Raw genomic sequence first — 24,188 nt, 5'->3', positions numbered from 1 at the left:
TAAAATACCATTATTAATAGCGTCTTTGAACAAAATTTAATCTTCATTTATTGAAAATTAGATTTAAATTCTATTTCCAATATCAATATATTCCGTGATGAATTTCATTGAATTTTCTACATCAAATGCAGAAAAAAGAACTGTAATAGACCACTGTAATTAAATTCAACTTTTTTTTTTAATCTAAGACTCTAGTACAAAGAATGAAATCTTTATTAATGATACGAATACCTAAAGAACAGAAGGAATTCATCACACCCTACGATATTTCTCAACCAATTCGGAATTAAGAGTAAGAAAGCATTAATAGAACTGTAATGATATCAGTGTTGAATCTGCTCGCTAAATTAATGTGATCGGATTTTCTGATATCTTTTTCTTATTCTCCGAAGTGCCATTAATATCTTCCTCTATATCTATATTTTTTTTAATCTTCCCAATGGGTTTTTATTAGGTGTTTTTTTTTTGTTGTTATTAATTTCTCCTATCAAATGAGACATTAACTCTGGAATCTTTCAGGATGGTAATGACTTTGACTCATTGAGCTCTTAAAAATCACTTGAGAAGATTGATTTGAATCCAGTTTGATCGTTGTTACTTTATTCCGTAGTAATTTTTAATTGCAAACCGGAGAATTTCAGATGCAATCATGCCATGTATTTTGTTTATATTATTGCCTTTTTTTTATATTTTAGCGCCACAATTTTAGTTATTTTACTTCTGGTGGTGTTTCATAATAACTTCATAGCATATGTTAACCCTTTAAAGGGCCATTTTTTCTAGTCATATTATGTTAAAATATTTTGAGGCTTGAAATTAGAATAATAAAAGGGATTCATTTAGCTTATTAGATGAATTTAATTAATTTGGTTAATAATTAACAAATCACGACACATCATTTTGTGTGAGATAAAGAACTGAAGCATCAAAGTTTCTGTCTTTCTAAAAAAATGTGTCAGAACTTATGCCAACCTACATAATTTCATACAAAGATTGATAAATTTGGTGGGAAGCATATTTCCCACGGCCCTAGAAAGGGTTAAGATGTTTTTGTAAAAATCATTTAGGATAAGTATACTATAATACAAAATAATCACTTTATTATATTTAGGAATTAGCATTCATTTATATTATCTGTAATGATTCATCTGCATGTATTAACCACTTATTTTTTTGCATATTTTTTTTAACTATCTATTAAGATGACACCTTCTATTTTGGGAATATTTTCTTATTTTGATTCAAATAGAAATTCATTGAATACTTGACTTATCAATGTATTCGAAATAATTTTAATATTGAATTATAATCGTTATGAATGGTTTATTCTTTGCTTACAACTATCAAAATTCGATAAATCGATGCACGTATGGCACTCGGGCAAAACAATTAAGCGATTAATTATACATCTGTGGTGGGTATCATAGTGGTGTATATTGCATTCTAGTGAAAAATTAGAAATATCTTTTCAGCTACATTCATACGTGAAAACGATTCATTTGGCAATTCATAAAAATAAAAAATTTCATTAAAAATGGAAGAAAAAAATTATAAAAACCAAAACGCATCAATATGTTTTGTGTTTTTCTGTGATTAATGTTTCCGCATTCTATGGTATAGTCACGAATTTTTGTCGCTTCATAACAGTATATGTTGTTATGAGTGAATAAACTGTTTTATAATTTAAAAAAATTATTTGATGTACCATGGTAAGGTGTGAAGTGGTGGGATTATATATGCCCCATCTTATAAAAAAGAACTTATTGAAATGTCATTATTTGCGTTTTATTTTGAGTAATGCTTTATGTTAATAATCGAAATTGTTTTCATTTTTTAATAAAAAAAAATCGTGTGTCTTAAAGAGTTTATGCACAAAATCGAAAACATTTTTACTTTCTCATGTATGTAGTATAGAGAAAGTACAGTAATCGCTCAAAAAATTCGAACTCGAGATTTTGACGAGACCTCCACTTTGCAGACCTGAGTTCAAAAAACACATTTTTGAAAAATGCCCGTCTGTCTATCTGTGACAAAGAAAACTTAAAAACGCTTTGAGCTTGATAGTTGAAATTTAATATACGGTCTGAACACTAATTATGCAGATTTTTGTCAAATTTTGAGTAAAATATGTTCTGAGGAAATCCGACTGTTCGAATGTAAGTTGGCACGATAATTACAAAATGAAGAGAGTTATATAAGACTCGGTGCACAAATTTAATAGTTACACGTATCAAATTTGAAGCCAAATACAATTACGGCTTGACTATCGGTCGGTCTGTATTTTCAGAAACATTTAAACGCGATCATTCAAAAACGCTATGTCTTAAATATATCAAATTTGGTATCAGATGGATTTTGTGATTACAAGTGCAGTTTTCTGTCTTTTGTTTCAATCGACTGAGAAAAACGTGTTTAAAGAGCAAATTCGATTTTTGGATACTATTAATGCATGCCAGGGATTAATCGCCAATGAACTCGCCAAGGATGACACGATAGATTCCGTAAAAATGCTGAATTCACGCCAAAAGTTAATACTTCGTAACTATTGTACGCCAATGCCATGTAAGGTGTTCTCTTTTATGACAAATTTATTAGAGAGTATGCGAGAAAGCTCTGAGAAAACCAATCCCGTTATTATTATTTTTTTAAAATCATAAGACTTAAAATATCTTGAATGTCAATATGGATAAACATCTGAAATTTTAATCTGAATATGATTGATTTACAATGATTTAACTAATTGTCTGTCAGTATGTGCTGTATTTCATAGTTCCTTCAAAACAAAACTTTCTTCATGGGAGGCCATTGGCACCAGAAAATAACTCACAGGTTCCAGTATGGGGTTGACTGTTTTGCCAAATTAGTCCGCTAACATGAACGTTGACCTCCAAGATGTCAGTCTAATATAGTCGTGTCTAGAACCGGGGTTCAAAGTCTCTAGGAGCAACGCCCCTCTCCGGAAAGGGGGTGGAGAAATGTTGTTTTGAAGCCCCTTTTTGTTCTGTGTCAGTTTCTGCTATTTTTATTCGGGTGTTAGCTATATTTTTGCTTGCTGCGAGAATATTTAGGAAATAATTTTAGTTGAAATACAATTTCAATTCGAGATTGGTAGATATATTTCAAATAAATACTTCATGATGACCTTCAAATTGAACCTGTTTCGGAATTTATTAAAAGAACATTAATTAAGTTCTTCGGAAAATTACCCCAGATTCGCAACGAGTTAATAAAATTGCCAGCATATGATCTTACTGTGCCAAGCTCTAGGAAAAGACCAAGGGCTGCCTGCAATCGACAATATTTATATTAATTTTCCGTCTGTAAAAAGAGTGACAATTTCTGATTTTGTTGCTAATCTGGTGGATTAAGGATTAAGTTTTTCAAAATTATTTCTATATTGGCCTTAGATAGCTGTAAGTTAGATACTATATAATTGTCATATAATAAGGAATTGATTTCCTTAACGTATTTTATTACTATTATTAGCAGTATTATTAAACTAGGGAACTGATCTAATGAGGTTTTCTGTTAAACAACATCCTCGAGGTGTAAAAAAAAAAAAAAAAAAAAACTAAGAGGAAAAAGTTAAGAAAAAGGAAATAGGCATACAGCGTATATTGAAAAATCTCACAATGATTGTCTTAGTTACTAATGATGGTATTTAATCCTTTCTAGGGCCGTGGGAAGTATGCTTCCCACCAAATTTATCAATCTTTGTATGAAATTATGTAGGTTGGCATAAGTACTGACAAATTTTTTTAGTAAGTCAGAAACTCAGATGCTTCAGTTCTTTATCTCAGACAAAATGACGTGTCTTGATTTGTTACTTAATTATTAATTAACCAAATTAATCAAATTAAATTTATCTAATAAGCTAAATGACTCCCTTTTCTTATTCTAATTTCAAGCCTAAAAATATTTTAACATAATATGACTAGAAAAAAATGACCCGTTAAAGGGTTAGTCATTCTCAGTCAATAATGGCACCATGACTTCATTCTTGAAGATGCTTCAAAATCTTCACTATTCATGTCACGGATTATTTTGAGCAATATTTTGTTACCAGGGCAGCATTTAACCATAATGGTCGGGTAAAAAATTTTATACATTAGACCATATTATATACATGTTTCTTCGTACTTCTTGTTAAATAGTGATATTCCATGGGATTACGTTCTAATATGTTGAAACGCCAAGGCTGGAGTAGCTCACAAAGCACACACATTTAAAAGTGCCCTTAGCAAAACATAAACATGTGCTATCAAAACATAGGACAAATGCGATTCACTTGCTGTCGCTGAAGTAAGACATTCCTGGCGCGCGACCTGCTAATCCTCTCGCCAAATAATAAAAAAGGGCAACAAAGTAAAAGAATTAGGAGGAGGCAAAAGCAACAAAAAAAAGCACATACACCCGATCTGTTTTCTTAAACAATCGCTCGATTTATGTCCTAGCCGAAACAGGGGCCGGCTGGGTGTTAGAAATGCAGATCTGACGCTAATTTGGCGGCTAAATTGGCCGAAAATTCTCGCATTTCTTGGCAAAGAATTCTGCCTTTCGTCTGTCAACCCTGCATTCCGCTGCACGTGCTTTCTGCTATGGTGGGGTGGGGAGGAGGGAAGATGATGCCCTCCCCCTCCTCTACTTTCCGTCGCCGCCCGATTTCTTCGACTCGAGAGGGGGAAGTGAAGAGAGTCAGGTCAAACTGAGGAATTTTGGTAAAATCTACCCTCTTCTGAAGCTGGTGGGGGCATGGCAGTGACAACTGATGCACACGTACTACAGGCGATGGAAGAGGGCCTGCAAACGATTTGCTGGTGATTTGTTGTTTTTGTTCTGAAAATGAAGAAATTTAAGAGAACGGTAAAATTGTGTACAAATTCTGAACATCTTTGGGGTCCAGTCGCACTATATTTCTTACATGAAGAGTAATTTTAAAGATTTAATTTCGGAAACATTTCAGTAAAAATTAAATAATTTAAAAGCATAAATACGTTTACTTTTATCAAATAAGAAAATGTAATGTAAACAGCAGAAATTTGGGTTCTATAAAATGAAAGAATTTGATATGATATAAATATAATCATGAAGTTAATATTTTTAGATTTTTTTTCATTTACAAAAACATTAAAATATAATTATAGACTTTTTTTAAGAAATTTTATTTATTTTTTAATTTAAATTTTGCATGAAATTTATTACATGTGCTGCAATAATATAGCTAAGAGTAGGGTTAAAAAATATATTTTTTAAGAAACTAGGTATATAAATGTATAATTCGAATTCAATAGAATCCCACGTAGCTTAGATTACACGACTCAGTCCCCACCCCCCTTCTCTTTAATTTCTAATTGAATAAAGAATTCTAAGAACACAAATTCTGTACAATTCTTTCGCCTTAAAATCTCATTAGTGGAAAAGGAAGTGCTGAAATAATATTAATAAGTTTTAAAACGTTCTCATTAATTAACGCAGCATTAAACTGTATAATGTAATTGGGAAGAAATTTTCATTCTAATTTTCGTTCAAAATTAGTACGAAAACTTCTTATTTTTATCTTTTTAAAAAATCACTAGACTTGAATATTTCGAAACTTTCAGACTGTGATGACATTGGCCAGTTCTCATTTCATATAATTAATAAGAATATAATAATACTCATAAGTCAGTTTAGATATTTTAAGAATGCAATGTAATTCTTCCCAATTAACTTTTATACATTTTTCTTCTCATATTTCGAAATATATTATGGTCTTGGTGGTGAGTAAGAGTTTTTTTGAGTTCCGCTGATTGTTAGATAGAAAATTTGTTAATGTGATGATTCCAGCGGAGGCCTAGCATGAATAAAATCCTGGCAAAATTAAAATTAACACCTTAGTTTATTCTAATATTCTTAAGCTGATTGGATGTAAAAGTTTGAAGAAATCATCATTTTATATTCGTAACTGTAAAGAATGAATTGTATGCCCAAATCTCAAATGTAGCTTTGAAATCAGCCCCCCCCCCTCCTTTTTTTTTTTAACTTACTAAATTATTTTTTTCCTTACCGATTCGTGCCAGCATTGTACACTTTGAATAAGCTTGATCTGTGTGGGGATTATAAAAAATAGAAATGAAAAAAAAAAAACCCTTTGCTTTTGATACATAAATTATTGTATTACACACAATTCTCTTATCGCAATACACCACTGAAAGAGCAGCCTCGCTCGTTTGCAATTACTTGAAATTGAATCAGTTCGGTTGAAGTGAATCAGTATATCAGTTCGTCCTGCCGTGTTTCTTTCTTCCAACTGTTTTATGCACTGTTAACTAACTACTTTAAACTAATAAAAATTTCCCCAAAAACAAGTAATAGAAATTTAAAAAATATCAAGAGTGTAAGTTTATTTCAAAATTGTTTGGCAATTAAGTGCTTTAAACCAATAAAAATTTCTTAAAAAATATGTAACGGGAATTAATAATAATAATAAAGAAAAAGGGTGATTTTAAGCGCATTTCAAAATCGTTTGGTGTTAAATTATACATATTAATAACAATTAAATACAAAAATTACAAGACAAAATTCCATTAAATATACACGGAGAAGAGGGAGAGAAAAGAAAAAAAGCTTGTGTCCCAAATTTTCGAAACCCAAAATAACTCTTACCATTCTTCTTGACCAAAGTCGGTGGGAAGCAAATTTAGAGACATCCACTAAGAGAACAAGAAATATTTGCCACTTCATCTAAGGAGTTACCTGAAGGTTCAACTTCATCTAAACACACTCTTTGCGATTTCTCCCTTTAAAAAAAAACAATGAAGAGTAAAATGTTCTGTAAGAATTAGGTAGAATTCTTGGCTTAATAACCAATTAAATTCCCTTAAAACATATACAGAGAATAGGAAGAAAGAAAAACGCTTGTACTCACTCCAAAATGAAACTTTCAAAACCCAAAATAACTGTTGCCATTCTTCTTGACCAAAGTGGGCCGGAAACAAATTTATAGACATCCACTAAGAGAACAAGAAATATTAGTCACCTCATCTAAGGAGTTACCGGAAGGTTCAACTTCATCTAAACACACTCTTTGCGATGTCTTCCTTTTAAAAAATCAATGAAGAGTAGAATGTTCTGTAAGAATTGAGTAGAATTCCTGGCTTAATAATCAATTAAATTCCATTAAAACATATACAGCGAATAGGAAAAAGAAAGAACAACACTTGTACTCCAAAGTGAAACTTTCAAAACCCAAAATAACTGTTGCCATTCTTCTTGACCAAAGTGGGCCGGAAACAAATTTATAGACATCCACTAAGAGAACAAGAAATATTAGTTACTTCTCTTAATATAAGGAGTTCGGCGAGTGTTTTTTTTTTTTTTTTTTTTTAGGACTGTCAAATTGATAAAATTCTTTACAGGGGAAAAACAAACAAAAAAAAAAGACGACTCACTGTTTGTATGCGCTTGTCCGAAATCAAAAGTCGAAGCCAACTTTCTTCTGTAGTGGGAAAAAAAAAGAGCAGAAAAGAAGACAGAATAAATCTCGCTGGAGTCGACCATAAATCCAGAACCCTCCCTCCATTTCCACTTTTCGACATATCAGAGACTCGTGCCAGCGATGAAAAAGAGACATATTTTTTAGTATTCTGACATAGATTTAAATGTTTGAAGTCACTTACTCAGCGAACCTTCGTCACCGCGGTTTGTGCAACTAAATATAATGATCCTTCCTTTCGGTTTTCTTTCGGTATGCTGTTGTGATATGTTTTTTTCTTGTTTCCCAGCGATGGTGGTGTCGAGGTTGTCGGCAACGGCAACCCACATGATAAGTGACACTCCAATTCAATCTTTCTGCTAAGATTTATTACTTGCCCTACGTTTGCTGCCCATCTAATATGTTCTGTACTGTGTGGATTTTGGAAATTTGCGCCCAGGCTTTTCGGCTTTCAAAGGCGGTGGTGGGTTGTAGCTTTGTGAAGAAACCTAGATTAATTAATGTGAACTAAAAAGAAGTCCTATAAATGCCATTCCTAGGCCATTTGTCATCTGTGTGACAACGATGGCAGTTTGGACATCAAAAAATGACTTTTCAAAAATCTATTATATTATATAAACCTATAGATAAAAGTATGTATTTTTGGATAAAAATGTATGCTTCTTTTGGGAAACAGTATAAAAATCTTCTATATCCCTTGCAAAGGAATAGTTCTCAAAAAGTGTTAATTTATCGAAATTTTATCTAATGATTATTAAGGAAGTAGATATCATGTCCTTTTAAGTATCTAAGAGAATATGATATTACCTAATAACAGGTTCTTTTCAAAATGATATCTTATTTCTTGAAATTTAATGAACTTAGTCCTTAATAAAAAAAAGAAAGAAGAATTACATTTTTTTTAAAATTATTTATTTAATTGCCGTCTTTGTCAATGAACTGGTTCACTTAGAATTTCGATTAGATTTCATTTCAGTTAAGTCCCTTATTCATAATTTCATTTTCATGATTTCCTTAAAAATTGTAATAGACTTTAATATTATTAATCACCTTACACATGTTTACACTACTCTGTTTATTATGTACATTAACATTCCTACTGAAATCGAATCCTGTGACATCATACTGCCATTAAAAGCATAACTTCATAACCGACTTTTAGTAGCACTTTGTTTTTCAAGGTAGTGTCATTTTACTTTATTTATTATGCAAATTCCTGAGATAATAAACAGTATAATTCTTTTTTTAAGTTTGAACAATGGTAGAAAGTACTGCAGTTAAATATTTGTCGCAAATTATGCAAAAAAATATTTTTTTTACTGATAGAATTCAGTGAAAAAAAATTGCATAACAATATAAAATTTGTATCATTAAAAAAATAATTTTTTGAATTTTAAAATAGCGTAAATATTTTTGCACGATGTCTTCAGAAGCCATCAAAGATAAGTGCCAAAACATCTCTTAATTTTTAAATAATAAAAATACTAATTAAAACAATATCGTCTAAATGTACATCTCAGCTTTGTTAATGTGTTTTAGTGCCAAGTTTGGCCTCTACATGTCAAATAATGTAGCTTTTTGTACCAGCACACGCACTCGCACTCTCATTTATTCATAAGAGATATTTACAAGAGGAGAGCATTTCCGCCTTTTTGATGCACAGTAATGCTAAATTGGTACCGATATATATAGATTGGTACTGATATATATATATATAGAGAGAGAGATAGATAGATAAATATTCACAATCATTTAATAATCGTAATTTGTTACATCACTAAAAATTGTCATTCTGTAGTGATAGTGACCATAGGCAATGTTGTTTGCATTTGAAGTGAGTGGTTATTATAATGATCTTGGGAAAAAGGGTCTCTCTATTACTGCAGTGATCTCTCTATTATCCAGCACTTCGCAATTCCGGCCTCTGTAATCCGGCATTTTCAGATGGGAAAATGAGAAACATGAAACGGGTATAAAGTCACTGCAAATCGATATCAATGACTTGGGCATGACGTATATGTAGGCTATTGCTGTTCAGATTTTATATTTATTATATATAGTTACCTTTGGCGACCAACTTGTTCATCGGAATACTAGGTTTTCTGACTATTAAATTATTCATAAGGAATAATCTTATTTAAAATTTTATCTTTTTATTTGATTAGATTGAAAAGTATAAATTTAATGAATCAGTCATCTACAAATTATAACATGTGCAAATTAAAAAGTATATATAATTCGAAATAAAAGTGGAAGTGAAAATCCTATTTCGGAGTTAAATGTTCCAAAAAACTGAATTTTTTGTAATATTTATTGAATAGTTTTATAGGGCAAAAAATGAATTTGAATTTCATCTTAACAGTAAAAACCATTTCTACAAATTGTATATCTAATTAAATTTTTAAAATTTATTAAAAATAGCAGACAATTTGGAGGGAAATAAAATTAAGATAATTAAATAGATCATTTTTTTGTGTGTGTGTGTGTGTGTTGTAAGAGGCCTAAAATTAGTTTTTGTGATATTCTATTTTAGGAAGATATATCTGAAAAGTACTGAACACTTGTTTGACTTTTAGTTAGCCGATTTTTTTTTAAATTAATTTTTGGATTTTTGATAAGTTATTGTGGATTTCCTTCTGTAAAGTTTCATCAAAACCGAACAAATATTGCAGATTTACATAAAAGAACGTGTTAAGATACTCTCATTTTTATAGTCTAAAATGGATATACACAATTATATTTTCCGTATCTATAATTTTATTATATTTAACTTATTAAATTATCATATTATCCTATATCCTTACACAAAATTATCTATAGATAATTTTATGTAATCATAGATTTTCTCAATTAAAATGCTTTTTTTTTTTTAATGTTCCACTAATCTGACATTTTTATTAATCTGAAGGTCTTTTTATCAGATACCTGTTAGATTGCTGAATTTTTTTTCTCAACATGTTTTTCCATCTTTTATTATTTTAGATTTGATGCAATATTTTTCCACTTTCTAAGCTTACCAATATTTCAGTTTCGTCTTTCCGCAACAGCAAATACTTCGAAGTAACATCTGAATTGCAAAGATTTCGAAATTGGTAATTATACTGAAAGTAATGGTAAATGCAGTCAGTCGTGCTGACTGATTGGTGCTAAACAGTCACCAGATATAACAAATCCCATAGTATGTTTCCCTCTGATCCACATATCAAAACTTAAGCTAGATAAAAATTATTTTCAAAGCCTTTCTGTCATTGTTGCGCTAAGTTATTCCATCAGTCAATTTTACAAATGTAAGAATTTGTTTCAATAACTGACTTTTATATTGATATTCATTATGAAATTTTCTTGCCTTCCAGCTCTTTTGTCGGACTGGTGTGAAGAGTTAGGAAGACTCCTTCTTCTTCGACATCAGAAAGATACTAGAAAGGAACAGTCCAGCGAGATGCCCGCGATGCATCAGACGATGCATAAACCACCTTATATGCCTCCCGGCCCTCACAGGTAAGTCACGACTGCATCTCTATTTCCTGTGATAATTTTAAGTTTGTGAAATAAAAAAGACTATTCATTAGTATTATCAATTAAATTATCTCGAATTACATCCCACTATTGCGGTTTCTAAACATTTTTTGATTTGTGGTGAAAGCTCATAAGCCAGTTAATAGCTACCCTACCCGAGCAATTGCTTTTGTATCATGGTCATGTTACTGGACTGCGAACCACAAGGTCCCAGGTTCTATCCTCGCTCATACCAATCCGCCACAGATCCTTGACGCGTGCGTGTGTTGGTTCGCTGAAAGTAAACAAAACCTGTCTCAAGTCATATAAATATTTATTGCACAGATTTTAATAAATATAATAATCATTGGATTGTTGAGGCTATTAATCCCCGCGGATCTTCTGAAATCTTTGGATCTCTTCAGTCATAGATATCCTAATTCCCTTTCCACTTCATTATGGCTTAATGTTTTGATTTTATGCCCCAAAAACTGAAAATTCAACTCGCACAAATAAGAAGAGGCAAGTGAAATTAAAGTTTTTATAACGTTTTTTTTAAATACTTAATGGAAATTATGTTATCAGTTATTTTTGGAAATGCGGATTTCATTGCTTTTTGAAATCGAATTTTATCATTCTGGAGCTAGATTAATTTTCCTTTATTATTATTTTACAGTATTTTTGATATCTCGACAACTTTTTGCATGAATTAATTCATTTTACTACCCAATTAATTATATTTATTTCACATCTCGGTATAATTCATTATGTTATAAAACTCAGTTTTGTTCCAAGCCCGTGCCATGTCTAGCTATATATTGCAATATTCTTGTGAGGAAGCCGAGGTCCCAAAATGTCGTGGCAAATACTGTGGAAATCCTGCCTTTTGTATTGAAAATTAATTCATAAATATGGCTTGAATTTAGTTCTTAGCATCAACAATCGTTATATTGGCCCTTTAAAATTGTATGCTGAAAGCAAAAATTGTTCGATTCGATAAAGTTGTTAAAGTAGTTCTTAGATGCAAAGTTATGTATCTTGCATCGGTGATTTTGTTGTCCATAACCTTCTATGTTCTACCGACTTCAGTTGTCTCTTCTTATAGTTCGTATCTCTTTTAGAAAAATTCCAATATTACTTTAAAAATTGAAATTTCAATTGCTTGTATCAAAGATACATGTATGTTGGATTTTAGATCGCGTGCATTGACAAATATGAAATGTTTCAGACGATAATTTCGGATTTATAGGGTAATATATAAATATTTGATTATATGGCGATCCCATTCTTTCTACTTTCATAAAGAAACATAAGCAGTGAGGTACTACAGAACCTGATATATCCAACTAAAGTAAGTTTTGACCACGATCCTGTATAGGTCCGAGTTTGTAAATAGCCAACAGAGCAATTTGTTTTTTGTTTTCATGATAAAAGGTTTTGTTTGGCGAGTTTTTTGTTTTCTGCGGTGGATCCCAACGAAGAAATCTTGAAAATAACTATGCATCTAATCGGTCTTTGTTCTAATAATATGCGGATACATTTTACTCAATGAAGACCAGTCATCAGTGTTCGTTTCATATCTCGAGACATTCTTGCATTATCTTTCCTTCCAAACTGTCGTAAAAGTCGATGTAACATGTCTAGACGGCTTTCATAGCTAGTGGAATTCCTTCTCTCCCGAACTAATAGAGATTGAATAACTATTCTATCTAGTTACGAGAAATGTATTTTATTTGGGAAACAAATAAAATAAATTAGACAATGGGAAGTACTTCGTGAGAAAGAAACGCAAGATAAATAAAGAACATGGAATGAAATAATTTTTGGGTAATATTTAATTGCACGATTGATTCAGTTAGTGAACATACTCCTTAAATAGTCGTATTTGCACATAGTTAAGAATAGTAAAAAAGACTTAGCCCATAACTGGAGACGGGAGTCAAAATGAATCCGCGTTGCTCATTAGCTCTGATTATCACGTGGTATTTTGTCCTTGAATACAATCATCTCCTTAGTACCTTCAAATTGTTTTTTCAGCAGTATGTTATCAAAAGTCTGCCTGACGCGTACGTATAACCGAATTATTCTTTTTCATAGACTTTGTTGTTATTTATGGAGTCAATGACACAGTGTCTCTGAAACTGCTTTTAATTTGAATAATGCAAAAAGAATTTTAAAAAAATATTCTTAAATAATATTTTAAAATGTTGAATTCTTAATTTTTATTTGTTTTAAATTCTAACAGTTATTTACATTAGGGTAATTCCGCAAGATCTATACGAAGCAATTTCATTAGAAGATTGTTTATGGTTTTTCTTATAACTTTTTTTCAGCATTTAATACATATTATAATGTTTAACATTTTTAATATTAATATTTTTTTATATTTTTGGTGATTAAATAATTTTCAGAATTATTGTGTTTCCAAAATAAATTCCAATGCTGTTTACAAAAAAAAAGAAATAAAAATTACATCATTTTGATTCCATGTCTCTGGCCACGTGAGGAAATTCGTGTCTCCAGTTACATTTTATTCACTGCAATAAACAAGCACCCGTTTACACGCTTGTGAAAATACAGACTGACTGATGGTCAACCACTTGAGGAATTCGGTTCTAAAGTTGATACAGATTTACTTCTTAGATGTTAAATCTATGTACTAAAGTGTATTCATTTAGCTTACCGCTTCATCGCTGTTTAAAAGTATGAGTGCATAAAGGGTACAAAAACATTTGTCAAAAAAATGTTTCATATAAATTTTATTAAATACCCGATTCTCATTTCTTATTTCTGAGTAAAAGGTAGCACGTTTGTATTATCATTTCTATCGTATATTTCGAAGAGCGGAAATATGAAAAACATTGATCTTAAACGAGTTTAGTGTAATAATAAATTGCTTTGACTATTTACACAATCTATCATATGGATGTCGAAATCTAAATTACTACACTTTAAATGTAAAATCATAAGCCACAAGATCGCAAAATAAGCATAAATGGAATAAATAACTCTTTTAGCTCAGTCCAAAGATTCACTTGTCCACGGAGGTCTACGTCCTTTGGCCGTTTAATCTGAATTATGGCGAAGGCAAAAAACTTATCGTAATCATAAAAGATCGTGAGTACCATCTATGTTGGAATTTCTTTTCCCTCTTTTTATATTTTTTTAATGGCAACCGTTGCGCGTTGTTTTCATCGCGGGTGGAAACTAGTTTCATCATTGGGTATCTCTTTTTGTTTCCCTTCTTTCTTTTAACAGGCTGGCGCTGTTAGAAAATACTGTCAGTCTGAGGCAGAAAGTTATGAGAAAATTATTCATCAGGCCGAGTAATATCATCTGCAACTTGGATCCTTTTGCATCATTTCTTGCGGGCGTGTTGCAATGATATCGGCGAGTGAATCCTGAACATCGTTAGTTCTGGATTGTTGCCTTCCAGACTGGCTATTGAGCAACTTTTTGGCTACGTTTCTGAAGATGAACTTTAGGACAAACAGCTATGCCACATGCGTGTTATTTATTACTTCACTTTATGCCTACTGTTAAAGTACAGCCAAAATTAAATCACTTGGCGTTTTTTTTTATTAAAGAAGTGAAATAATTTCGACGACTACATGGATGGTTTCTAGTTGGAGGTATCGTATTAGGATCGTTCTCTATTTTGGTTTTCTGTATCGTGGTCCGAATGTAAAAATGTCGGCTTGTTTCCTTTTCTAGGCTAATACATTGATGGTCAGTTTGACGCAAAAGTCATCCAATGTTCACTGGAATTTTTTGTAATCAATTATGAAAGTTATAAAATGTGCTAACTCGTGAGTACAGCACTCAGCAATATTTTAACATGAAAGCAGAAGTAAATTATTAAGTGGTGTAAGCCATCAGTTAATATAGATTTTATGATCTGATTAAAAATACAATAATATCCATATAAATCTATATCGGAAATCTTTTTGAAGCAGGGTTAATCACATTTTTGATCCATTTCACCTTTTGTATTAATATCTAAGGATGTTGGCGTTGTAATATAAAGAACTTTGATTTGATTATCGATTTCATTGATAAATAGCTGATTTTTTTTTCGGGGGGGGGGGGCTTGGTGAATGCTCAGTTTGCCACCTTGAGTGAATTAGGTGAGGAAGCTTGGTGAAAGGAATTTCGGCTCAAGAGATATTCTTATTACAGTTCCTTAATTCAACTGTGATATTATCTCCAAATAACCTTTCATGGAAATATAAAAATAACAGTGGAATTCTATTTTAATTTTATCGATAGATTTCGGAAAATTTCTGAAGACTTTGTAAAGAAAAATATCTTCGTTGTTTTTCTTTTTATCGAATTTGTTACAATCATTCCAATTTGTAAAATAATTGCACTGTTTCTAAAAAAATTACGTAATTCTCCTATTTCTCTAAAAGTAGTTGCAGCCGAAATATACCGCCTTGCACAATCTTTGAATTTTGATCTAGTCAATTTTCTTGGGCCAATTTCGATTCAGATTTTGAAGTGCTATAATTCATACTTGATAATAATTACAATAAGCTTAAAATGAATTGATCCATATAAGTAAGTTTATAAAAAATAAAGTACTAATGTATTTTTTATTGAGTACTTACGTCAAAAATCTGTTATTTATTGTTGTTCTTTAGCTAATTTGGATGCCATACTTTAGAAATAATAACGAATTGATGAATTCGCTTAATTTTAACTGTGCCTTACAATTAAAATTCATTTTTATATAATTTTGTGAATTACCCTTTTATTTTGAATGCATAGAGATGTTTATTATTTCCAATGTACTATATATAGAATTGTTTCATTTGCTTTCAAGAGTTTTAATGAATGTGCTGGAATCATTCAAACATGTGGTATAAATTCAGACAATAGAAAATTAAACCCTTTGTCTGAAATTTGGCTGGGAATATCTCTTTATGAATGTGTCAAATTTTTATATTTTAATTATTCACTTCGCTTTTTCATAAGAACTAACACTATTTTCCAGCATACACCTTAATGTCTTCCGTTTGGCATCATCTATTGCACAATGATTACACAAATCGAAAACGTAAAAACCTTTCATGAAATCGGAGGAAACGCAGAAAAAAAAGTGATTGGGTACACTTCAACCTCCGAAACAGAAGCGACAATTATATACTGCAGTGTTTTTTATGCCATATTATTTCCTCAGGAATACTATATGCCCCACTGTTTCCCCCCCCCCCCCTTGCCACAATAGAAAAAAACTGGCAGGTGTGTGCGCTTTTTAAAGAGCATCTTCTCGCCTGTTTTCAAAGTGTCGTGTGTGGTCTTCAATCGGAGAATCTTTGCAGGTGCAAGGTTTGGTCCTGTGAATAAAATGCACCGCTATGTTTATGATTCATTCAGTGTCCTTTTAAAAGAAACAAAGTGGTGACTCATGGGTTTTTGTGCTAATGTTTTTGAATGCATGCATATGGCATATCTTAAAATTACCATTTTGGTGGATTTTTTGGGGGGAATTTTGTATTGCTTTATTTGAAACGGCGATTTCACAGAGTTCTGAAATTATTTAGAAGGCAGAAACAGTCGAAATTAAATTGCACTTTACAGTAGTAAAGCTCGTGCTTCTTAGAATAAAATAATAATGAAAAAAAGTTTTATATGATTTTCAAAAGAAATAATTTTTCAATTGCTTTCATTTTTTCAAGCATTTACCATTAACTTTTAAAATTGGGTATTTGTTCGATCTGACACGGTTTAAAACTTACGAAGATCTGCATAGATTAGTTTGATATCTAAAGATATTACCACATGACTTAAATTAAAACTATATTGCATTTTCAATTACTTTTACAGAAGAGTTCATTTGTAAGTAGTGTTTTAAAACTTTTAAACTGTAACTGGAGACGCATGAATTTCCTCATACGGCCAAGACATGAAGTCAGAATGACTTCATTGTTATTTTTCTTTTTTGTCATTTGTAAACAGCACTGGAATTTATTTCAGAAACACAATACATTCTGGAAATCATGTAGTTGCCAAAAATATTAAAAATATCAATATTAAAAATGTTAAAATCTATAATATTAAATGTTTGAAAGATGTTATGAAAAAACCTAAACAATCTTTTAATGAATATTTACATCGTTTAGATGTTACGGAATTGCACCAATTTTAATAACTGTTAGAATTTAACAAATAAAAATGAAGAATTCAATATTTTAAAATATTATTTTAAGAATATTTTTTTATTCTTTTTGCATTATTCAAATTAAAAGCAGTTTCAGGGACATGGAGTCAATGACTCTATAAATAACAACAAAAACTTTGTAAAAGAATAACTCGGTTATACGCACATGTTCATACTCAGACTTTTGCCAACATACTCCTGAAAGAACAACTTGAAGGTACGGAGGAGATGATTATATTCAAGGGAAAAATACCGCCTGCTAATCAGAGCTAATGAACAACGCCGAGTCATTTTGATTCCTGTCCCGGGTTAAAATATATGGTAATATATATTGTTAAATTTGTAATGGTTTAATGCGGTTTGTTTCATTTCAAGTAAGAACTTAAAACTTATATAAAATATTGTGTTGTTAAAAAGATATTCATAACTTTGGGGGGGGGGGGGTTCCGTCTAGTTTCATCCTGATTTTAACATTTGCATTCGCCACCATTTGTCTCTTCAAAAATTTATTTTGTAGATTGATAAAAATTAACGACTAAAATGCCTTATCAAATTTCATCCTGGGTGTCCAGAATGTTACCTTATCTGGCCACGGTCCATAATTACACAATTCATCTACGATTGTCCTCGCATAATGCACCTTCTAAACGAGACAGTGATTTAACAAATCTATCAAAGTTATAAATCGGTTATAAACATCTGTTGCATTGCGAAAGTGCGTGCCTTTGAACAGAACCAAATAAATGTTTGGTACACTGGCTATGTATCTAAAAATCACCCTTTCGTAGTTTATTAATGAATCTTTAACGATCAATTCTAAAAGGGGAAACCAGAAAGAAGCAAAAGAAAACAAGGGATAGTGAAACTAACCTTAAAAAGGAAACACTTGATCGATTTTTCTCCTTTCCCAGTGGTGTTCTCATAGTTTCCATTCATTTTCGAACCGCAGAATCAATGACTGTCCTCCACCTCCGCAGTCAGAAAGAGAACCTACGCGACCCTTTTTTTTTTATTTATTTCTATTTCTTCCACTTTGCTCTCAGAATAAAAGAGAATGCTGGAATTCTTAGAGAAAAAATAAAGGGGAAGTAAAGGTGAAGGTGCCGGATTTTCTATGTTGCAAGCTGACTTCAAAAGATGAAATAGCCAAAACAACTTTTATTTTAGATGTGCTAAAACCTTGATTCTTGATTTCAGTACTTGATTCTTGAAATGAAGAATTAGATTTTGCGAACCTGGAATTTTAAGATTGAAGAGTACTTAAAAATTTTTATTGTTTTAAAATTTAGTCTAAATCAAGAATTGCTATCATTTCCCTACCCTACGCCAAGAACTAAAATCATGAAAAAAAAAAAAAAAAAAAAAAGGAATTTTGGAATTATTTAAAAGAAAGAAGGAAGGTGCCTAGATTTTGCCTGCTACGGAATAAATTCAAAAAATAAAATTCCTAAAAAAGATTTCTTTATTCTTTTAAGTCTCTTAAGCAAAAGGCTAATTCTTGATTTCAATGTTTGATTCTTGAGATCAAGAATTAAATATGGCATACTGTAGACAGAAAAATAAATATTGGAGAGTTTTCGACGTAATGAAATGTATCTTTAATCAGAGATATATATCAAATTTCTTTATTTCAATGTATGATTCTTGAAATCAAAAATTATATTTGGTGCTATATGGAAGTTTTTAGAGAGAAAAGATGGTACCTAAGAATTTCTGCTGCGTTGAGCCGACTTTAAAAAAATTCTGAAAAGCGATTTTTTTTTTCTTGTCATGTTTAGTTGTGTATTTTTTGGCAACGATAATTAAAAGCGCCCGATTAATTTTGGAATGCAGAAATTTTTAGAAGAAACAAATCCGAATTTTTTCTGCTCTGAACCAAAATTTCAAATCTGATACTTCCAAATGCAAGATTTTATCTGTCAAGTACAATGTATGTAATTCTTGATTTGAAATCTTGATTCTTGAAATACAAATATTAGGTTCACAGAATTCACAGAACAACAGCTAGCGTCCCGACGGCATTTAAGCAAGGTTATAACTTCAGTCCTATTCCCTACCACTGTCACAGCACAATTCCTGATGAAAACGCGTCCCATCACCACACCTTACTTTACCTACCAGAGAAGCGAGAACTAACCACCAAACTGGAAATTTCTCATCCCCATTTGGGAGGTGTCATCAATGATAGTTCGATTTTGGAGGAAATTGAATGCCAAAAATATTAAAGAAAGATGGAGAAATACCGTAATTCTCACAGTTATGAATTGAATTTTCATGTGATTAAATTTACAAAAGCAAATTTTAATTGGTTATGTGCAGACATTTTATACCGAAATTAAATGACCATTTAAAAAACATATTTGAATGATCTTGGATATTCTTTTTGAAAAAAATATGATGTTAACTTTTATTACCTACAATTGATTACTTTTAATTAGTTTTTGAACTGCAATTGTTTTTCATATTTTAATTGTATTGCTATTGCAATAACATTAATAAGTTTCAATTGTCTAAAAATTAATTGATATTTTAACAATTAATCGCAATTGTATTTTAGATTTTAACGTCATGGTGGTTAAGCTATATTTGTATGAGTCGCTGATGTGTGCAAACATGTTCCAAATATCTTTATTTTAAGTATTTTTAAGGCATCACTAATAAAAGGAGACTTTTAGAAATGCAAAAGATCAGCTGAAACCGTCAGCAAAAAAGTTTTCCGCGTCCTTTTCTGTTGACGGCTTTGGACCTTTTCCAGAATAACATCACAATTCGTCATGATGACAGTTTTATACCTGATAGGTCGGCGATCTCAAGAGTTAAAACAAAATAAACAGAAAATACCGAAGATATTTAAAATTCTTTTAAATACAGTCATAAATTTATGACTGATCCAGTGCAAATTAAAAATTTGAATTCCAAAATCAATGTGGATAGTTATTTGTATTTCTTTTCAAATTCTTTTTATCTTAGAGTAATATTTAAAAGTATTAGCTTCTCTTCCTAGCCTAATACCGTGACTGTAAATTTATCATTCAAAAATGGGGTGCGCATGTACGTGCTTTAACCTATCAGTTTATTGGATTAAAGAAGAATGTCCTTGAGGAATAACACCTGGGAATGTCTCTGAGTTAAAAAATACTTGACGAAATGGAAAAATGAAAATACTAATGCTTAGTAAGATACACATTTGTTTAACTTTCAATAAATGAAGAATAGATAAGCTAAATTCTGCCACAATTTTTTCATGAACAAAAATTGGAGATCATTTGTTGGGCGGAAATATTTTGATATTCAACATTAAGAAACGAAAAAAAAAAATAATGAATAATAACAAAAAAATATTCAATTAAGATGATAATTTAAAATTATTTAATGAAATCTTATTAATCAATATAATTATTTATTATTTTTGTTTCATTTATTGAAAAAATCAGGTTTGATAATCACGTCCTGTAATTATTTAGCCGAGTTTAAATTTCTTACTTTTATATTTTAAGCATAATTTAAAAGAATTATGCAGAAATAAATATGTGCATTCAATCAAATTAGGCGCTTATGTGCTAAATTATTATTTACGTTGATTGAATGGATGATTTTATTATGCTACGCATCGCTACATTATTGTGAAATGCAGAGGAAGAAAAGACACTGGTTTAGTTTCACCCAGGTGCTCTGATAGGAATTATCAATTATGACATCCTTTACTTGTAATCTTCGTGCAATTTCAAAAATTACAGCAAAAATGTAACAAATCAATCCATTTGGAAACATCTTACAGTACCCTCCCGAGTATCCGGCCTAATGTAGCGAAGTTATTAGGCAGGCAGGATAACAAAAAAAGCAGAATAGGCTGGAATTCTGTTAATTCATTTATTTACCCACCAATACCAGATGACATAATAAAAAGTTTCCAGTTATAATATGTATTTTCTCTCTTTTTGAGTTCTAAGCCCTCCATTATCTCAAGGCAGGTAGAATGTGAACGAGGCCGTGACCCGGTGAATCACAGAAGCCGTTGCCAGTAACGTGTCAAGTTAAAAAAGAATGCTGGTAATTTATATATATTTATATACTGCACTGCATATTTAAAGAATTTATAAGATAAAAAGTCAAGTTAAAGGATTTAAACTGTTAATATTTTAACATAAATACTGTAATGCCCAACTTAAATGCTGTAAACATAAACAAAACATTAACGTTAATTCGTAGGCCTAATTCTTAAAAAAAAAAATTGGCTGAAATTTATTTTATTTTTCACTGATAAACGCTATACAGATATGAAAAGGTAACCATAGAAAGAGTCATAACTTACAGATTTTAATTTTTGAAAAATCAGACCGGATAGTAAGGAAGCCAAATAGTCGCTAACCGGATACTCGAGATTGTGCTGTATTAATGAAACTATATCCATTGGTGTCATTGGAAATATATGCATTAAATCAAATTGGCCGTTAACGTGTTAAACTATTGTTTGCGTTGATTGCATATATTGATTTGATTGCATTTAGCATTATTAGTTGCTGAATGGAGGAGGTAGGGTTTGTTGATTTAGGTTCATCTGATCACAGCACAAAGTCCTTTACCAATAAATTTCGTGTTATTTCAGAGTCGTGGCAATAATCCAGCAAATCAAGCCATTTTCGTGCTGCTTTATGAAATTTGAACATAAACAAAACAACAGTATCAAAATAGTTCAATCAATAGTAATATATAGGGTGTTCATTAATTATTGTCGGGGTTTCCGTGCCTCATAACTTTCGAATAAAAAATATTACGCAAAAACCGATTACGTATTCGTAAATTACAACTCACAGAATTTTATTAATGATATTAAAGTGTAAAGCTTGCACAATTTGCACTTTGTAGGCATTCAGCTGATGGCGATTATGTATTCGTAAATTCGCTGAACAAATTTTGACTCGAATTGAGGATGATGAAAATTACCTTCGGAAATGGTTCTTCAGTGACGAATCCACTTTTAATGTGTCAGAAAAAATGAATAAACATAACTGTAGAATATGGGGCTCGGAAGAACCCGCACGATTATCAAAAGTCAAAATTTGTTCAGCGAATTTACGAATACATAATCGCCTTCAGCTGAATGCCTACAAAGTGCAAATTGTGCAAGCTTTACACTTTAATATCATTAATAAAATTCTTTGAGCTGTAATTTACGAATACGTAATCGGTTTTTGCGTAATATTTTTTATTCGAAAGTTATGAGGTACGGAAACCCCGACAATAATTAATGAACACCCTGTATAAAGATGATTTAATAATTTAGTAACAATCCAGAGCAAAATAATTAAATTGACATTTTTAAGGGCACTAATTCTGCCATTTTAATGTCTCGTTCTCCTCCTTTCCTTCCTTATCGGAGCAGGATTTAATCTTATTTATTTGTATTTATTTTTTATCAAATAACTTTTGAATTTTGCTGGTATGTGAAAGAAATTGCCCTTTACATTTTTTTTTCCCTTTCTTTTCTAAAATATAGCAGATACATCGTCCGCCTCTTTTTACGCTAGAATGATTCGAATAAAGAACGTTTCATGGACAAAGGCGCATCTAGGGTTTTTACTCGTATAATCTATTATTTTTTTAAAAAGCAACTGTGGAACTCGGATTCCGATGAACAGGAATTTGACCGTGTAATCAGTTCATATCTTTTGGGAACACAGTGGTCAAATAGCTTATTTATTGCTTGCAGCAATATTATTGGCCAAATATTACAAATAAAAAAAATTGTTATTTATGCAATTTTTTCTGAATTTGGAAGTAATAATAACTACAAAGTATAAGAGACAAAGCTGGAATTTAAATTCCTAAATTAAAAGAATTGGAGAAATTTGTAAAAAGTAATCGATAAATATGCATAGTTTGGATGTATTTGCCATGCAAACGAATTTTTTTTTTCTATTTTTAAATTGTGTACTAACTGAAATGTTGAATAATTACGCCAAATTAGCTGAAAAACAATTAAAATTATCTGAAATTTGTATCTGAGGTATGAAATTTGAACATTCATCGAAGTCTGGAGTACGAATTCAACCGTATTTTCTCTTTTTATACTGCGTTAATGGCAAAATAGTTGAAAGCAAATAGTTCATGGCAAAATGGCCAGGTTACTAGATTAAACAATAGTCTAAATATTTTGCTTCTTGACTATTAATATCTGCAACTTTCTGAAATGAAGTTCAGGAAGTCTCGTCATTTTACATTTAGCTCTAATTTTGAGTCAGTGTGTGTGTGTGTGTGTGTGTGTGTGTGTGTGTGTGTGCGTGCGTGCGTGCGTGCGTGCGTGCGTGTGTTTTGGTTGAGGCAGAATACGTGTTCAAAGCAGTGAAGAGACTTTGTATTTTTAATTTCGTTTTACATGATTATTTACAAGAAGGCGCAGCGCGCCACAAAAACAGAAGTAAAGAAGAGACCGAAACAAATGATCACTAGTCTTATATAACATGGGATTTCCAGCCACGCGCCAATTCAATATACGTGGTGACCTTTGACAAGGGCACCGAAAGTATAATTTTCACTTGAGACGTAGAATTGATTGCGCAGTAATTTTTACACAGCTTTATACGTGAAATGGTATCAAGAAATAAGAGAACACTTTAGAATCGCCCCGAATGGGACGAATTAGGTAAAAAATTTAGGAAATTATTTTAGATTAAATTAGATATTAAAGTATCATTACACACACACACACACACTATATATATATATATATATTATAAAGACAGAAATATTGGTAGTCAAATGAAGTATTCGAGACGTGTTAATAAAATTTGTAACTATGTTTAGTCTGAGAAACATGATAAGACTGGCGCTCTGGTCCAATTCATTAACTATATTTCTGTATTCATACTTCAGAATGTTTATAGGCCAATGTATATGATTGCCTTTTATTGTAAAATGATGCATTTTTAAAGTGCTTGCTGTATTTTTAAAATTAAATTAAAACTGCAAAGCACTTTTATGTCATTTTCGTGTTTGTAAAAGCTTTTCGTAACTCAGAATGCCACTTTGCGTGCAGACTTCGTTTCTCTTTACAGT

General features: G+C 31.2%; 1 protein-coding gene across 2 annotated transcripts in view; it reads left to right on the top strand.

Moving 5' to 3' along the window:
- The window catches only part of LOC129988084 (zinc finger MIZ domain-containing protein 1-like), a 213,915-nt gene that overhangs the window by 98,073 nt on the left and 91,654 nt on the right, over window positions 1-24,188 (top strand). For both annotated transcript variants that reach the window (XM_056096207.1, XM_056096206.1), the window contains exon 2: window positions 10,828-10,972. In XM_056096207.1, the coding sequence (XP_055952182.1) occupies window positions 10,914-10,972 (59 nt within the window). In that variant the 5' untranslated portion in view covers window positions 10,828-10,913. The remainder of the gene's footprint in view (window positions 1-10,827; window positions 10,973-24,188) is intronic.

This window comes from Argiope bruennichi, chromosome 10 (assembly GCF_947563725.1).
Source record: "Argiope bruennichi chromosome 10, qqArgBrue1.1, whole genome shotgun sequence".
Taxonomy (NCBI): domain Eukaryota; kingdom Metazoa; phylum Arthropoda; class Arachnida; order Araneae; family Araneidae; genus Argiope; species Argiope bruennichi.
The sequence above is the reverse complement of the archived record's forward strand: the minus strand, read 5'-3'. Positions and strand labels throughout refer to the sequence as shown.